Genomic DNA, 4,180 nt, shown 5'->3' on the forward strand with positions numbered 1-4,180 from the left:
TGAGTAATTATATGCAAAATATACATACACACATATTTAGCTTTTATGAGCTGGCGCATAAATGCGAGTGAGTGAGTGAGTGAGTGTGCGTTTGGCTTTTGTATGCAGCTAAGCTGCGGTGGGTTTCGTTCGAAGCTTGTGAATATTTGCGGGTTTAAATTTTCTACATGCTTGCAATTTTATTTTAATTGTTTTGTGTTTTTTTTGCCCCCTTTTTTTGTTGAGTCAAAATTGATACTTGAAACGAAGTGGTTGCTTGGCGTTCTCAATTTATTGCTTGCTCAAAAGATAATCTATTTATCATCTGACAGGGAAGTCATTACTGTGATTGGCGGCGGAAAATCAAAGATAGCGCTGCTTGGTCATCTATGTGTAGACACTTTTCAGGCTTCCTTACTAAAATAAAAGCAATGACAGAATCTTGCTTTAGCTCTCAACTCTATACAAGTTTAGGTGCGCGCGTATACACAGGTAATTAAGGCGTCAGCGAGTAATTGGTTTCGGTCATGTATACGCCCTGCTGTACAACTAATTTTCAAGTGTAATTATTTGAAACGAATTCAAGTGCATGAAATCACTTAGTTATGTAGATTTTAAGTGATTTTCTTATTAAATTAATTAAATTGCTGAAATATGTACTAAAACTGGTGCTATACTCGTATGCATTGCCATCTACATATGTATATAAGTTTGTCTGGTTTTCTTGCCTACGCCCACAATCTGACTAAATATAATTAAAAAAATCATTTATACAAAAATTTCAGTGCAATTAAGTTATAATATATGTATGCACTGGGGTGGGCCTTAAAAATAAAATAAAGATTTCCATGGAAATTTTAAATTAAAAAAAGATTAGGGGTCGCTACCAGGGTTTGCAAGTACTAAAAAAAAACTCGCGAAAATTCGACAAAATTAATTTCAACAAATTTAAAGCGAATATGCAGCAAAGTTAGTTTGTCAATTTTATCAAATTACAATGTTTTCAAACCTTGTTAAAATTTTACACTAATATTATACTCGTATGGAAAATTATTCATACAAAATCAATTCGCCAAATGGATTCAGCATGCTGCATGCAATACATGGCAAGCTGCAAGGACTGCAATATGTTTACTTTTTTCGGAGTAAGCGCAGAGTTTTTAAAATTTTTTCTTAAGTTCTATTAGTTCACAAATAATTATATTTGAAAAATACCAAGAAATTCATGTGGTAGGAGAGAGTTAGTATGGACTTCCTGAGCTCAAAACTCACTTCTTTTTTAATGCTTCTCTATGAGCAGGTTTTCGAGGTATGTAAGAGTATTTTAGTGTCTTTCGCGGTGTAATTTAATGTAAAGATTTTTGTTTGCTAAACTGACAAGTTCGATCAAAACATTGAGTAGTTCAAGAAAATACTAGTGAAACGACATACCAACTATTTAAACGCACTTACGGAAATCCCGTTGAATTATAGGTGGGTACAGTAAAAAAAAATGTTTGGAATTTTAGCGATTTGTGTTTTTAAACTTAAATTTTTTCCAACTTTTGGGAGATGCGCCATACAAAATTTAGATGTTGATACTTTAAGTACCACCCTAGTATACATAGTACATATATGCATATGTGCATACAAATGCTCTCATAACTACATACACTAACGAGAGTAAAGTATGATTCAAAAGTTTAATATGTACTGTCGTAGATAATTTAGCTGTCACGTATAGGTCCTGTAGAACGTGATCGAGTAATTAATTACCAGGTTTCAAAATTATTTTAATGCGATCGGATGGGTATGCAAAGTGAACTTGAGTCAATTAAACACATTTACATCCGTACGAACTTAACATACATACATACATACATATTTACATGCATACCTTTGCACACAGTCTCAAATTTAGTTTTGCTTCTAGTAGTCGTAATTTAACCAGCGAATAGAGCTGATCTATTTGAAGTTCTGTTCGGTATAAGCTATTATTTTTAAATTTATAAAATTAGTTAAGTTTGTATTTTTATTTTTTAATCAACGTAATTTGTAATATGAAATCCTATTCACTTTTTGCTGTCCATGTGAGTATTAAATATTTTTGGTGGAAAACCATTTTATATTTGCACTAGAAAAAAAGTTAAAACATGTTAAAAAACCTAATTTTCATTCATACATATATACGTCGGAACATATATCTCGGCATTACGCTGAGTTAGATTTGCCAATAGCTGCCGCTTCAAAAACGCTTTATCTTAATATAAATTCTATATATCGGCGTTTCTGAACCACAAAAAAATTGGTTTTTGGTTGTCTTTTCAAATCGGTGCAGCTAACGTAAATCTTAATATTTCTTTAAAATATTTTTGGCGGATTTTTTTAAGTATAGTAAATTCAACAAAATCCGACGGAAAAATCGCGAGGCATCCTAATGTGCATACATTTTATTAAATGTGTATTTCAATTACCTAGTTAGTGATTTTATTCTTTCATACAAATCCAAAAATAGCAGATGTAATCTCATACAAATAACATCATAAAAACAAATAAATTTCAAAACACACGAAAGAATCGATATACTCACTATGGGTCAAAAATAGTAAAACTGCATTTTTAGTTTCTCAAAGGACTTTGGAATTTTAACGATGTGATTTATTCAAAAAATGATTAAAAAATCAGTGCAATGTAGAATAACAATATGGGTACCAAAATTAGAGAGAAAAATCTGTTGAATTTAAAAACAATAAAGTTTTTTTTTGGTTTATAGGGACGAATAGGTATTGAAAATGCGCTTTTAATAAATTTCCTCTTTTTAGGTTAATAAAGTTTGCAGGACGAAATCAAACAAGAGTTTTTTCAAAAAAAAAAAATTGAAAATTTGCAAGGATATTGAGGACAAATTTTGTAAAGGACATTTTCCATACCCATTCGGCCTTATGCTGCAAAAAATTTATTCTCTTATAATTCTACATAATTTTTTCTTTTATATAATAGCCTTACTGTTATCCTACGTTGCACTGAATTTTTTAAATAATTTTTTGAAATAATCATATTCTTAAATTCCTAAGGCTTTTAAAAAAAAATCCTGACGTATACTATAATTTACCCATAGTTTCGCGGATATATTAATTTTTGTTGTGCAAAATTTACTGTCGCACGGTGTAATCAATCAATTTGCGCTAATGGTATATTATTAATTATTATGTACCTACGTACGGTTAGTGTTTAACACCCATTGGTCATAGACCGATGCTCGAAATTTAGTATTAGTTCTTATAAATAAATCAAAAACGTATTTTAAAATCGTATTTTAAAAACAAATATAATTAAACTCGAATTAATATTTCGATGTTTCATATTAATTATAATACAGCACTGAATAGTGTTTCTATCCGGCAGTAATATGGCAAAGGTGCTAGTCAATATGTGAATTCAATAATACATTCATGTTGATATAAATGATCAGTGTTTAATTAGTTATCCAGAATATAATTGCTTGCAAAAACTAATAAGTTTAAACAAACTCGAATACTGAATTTCAACCAAAAGTGCAAATATGTAGAACATAAGTATGTACGTATGTTTATATGCAGATATTTAGCATCTACTAATTACCGAAAACCCAATAAATCACCTGACTGCTCCGCTGACTGATGTAAGCCCGCTTATTGTTTGGAAGCAGTTGAAAAAATCTCGGACAATGGATATACATACTTAATATAAGTAGAGGAAATATTTAAGAAATGCTTCAATTATATTGGCGAATTACTGTGTAATTTTGTTAGTTTGCAATTTTTGGGCACTGGGGGGATGGGGATCTGATCTTAAGTACTGGGTGATTTGCTTTCTTAGGTGCTAGCGGACTACATAGATAAATAATTCAAAAAATTTGGCAGAAAAAATTAAACTTTTTTAGAAAAAGCCACTTTTTCCGCTTAAGTTTTACAAAACGCATTTTCAATTCTTAATTAAAACTACATATTTCTTAATACGCTCATTTTCATGCTCGTGTGCCACATCCACATGCATACTAGTTACATATGTACATATGGGGCACATATATACATATGCAACATATATATTCCAGCCCAATTCGGACACCATTTGGCTTTTGCCTCTCTGATTTTTTCATACTTTTTCCTTCTATATTACCAATTGAGGCAGCGTAGTACTACAGTATATTTTGCTTAGCTGCACATCCTTCTTTGCACGAAAA

At 30.9% G+C, this 4,180-nt stretch overlaps 1 protein-coding gene across 1 annotated transcript in view; it reads left to right on the forward strand.

The window, feature by feature from the left end:
• Positions 1–1,911: 1,911 nt before the first annotated feature.
• Tsp74F (Tetraspanin 74F) overlaps positions 1,912–4,180 on the forward strand; it is a 7,857-nt gene continuing 5,588 nt past the window's right edge. Inside the window, exon 1 of the mRNA XM_017625970.1 lies at positions 1,912–2,048. Coding sequence (XP_017481459.1) covers positions 2,019–2,048 — 30 coding nt within the window. The 5' untranslated portion in view covers positions 1,912–2,018. The remainder of the gene's footprint in view (positions 2,049–4,180) is intronic.

This window comes from Rhagoletis zephyria, unplaced genomic scaffold, assembly GCF_001687245.7.
Source record: "Rhagoletis zephyria isolate East Lansing unplaced genomic scaffold, Rhagoletis_zephyria_1.1 Rzeph_scaffold_04347, whole genome shotgun sequence".
Lineage (NCBI taxonomy): Eukaryota > Metazoa > Arthropoda > Insecta > Diptera > Tephritidae > Rhagoletis > Rhagoletis zephyria.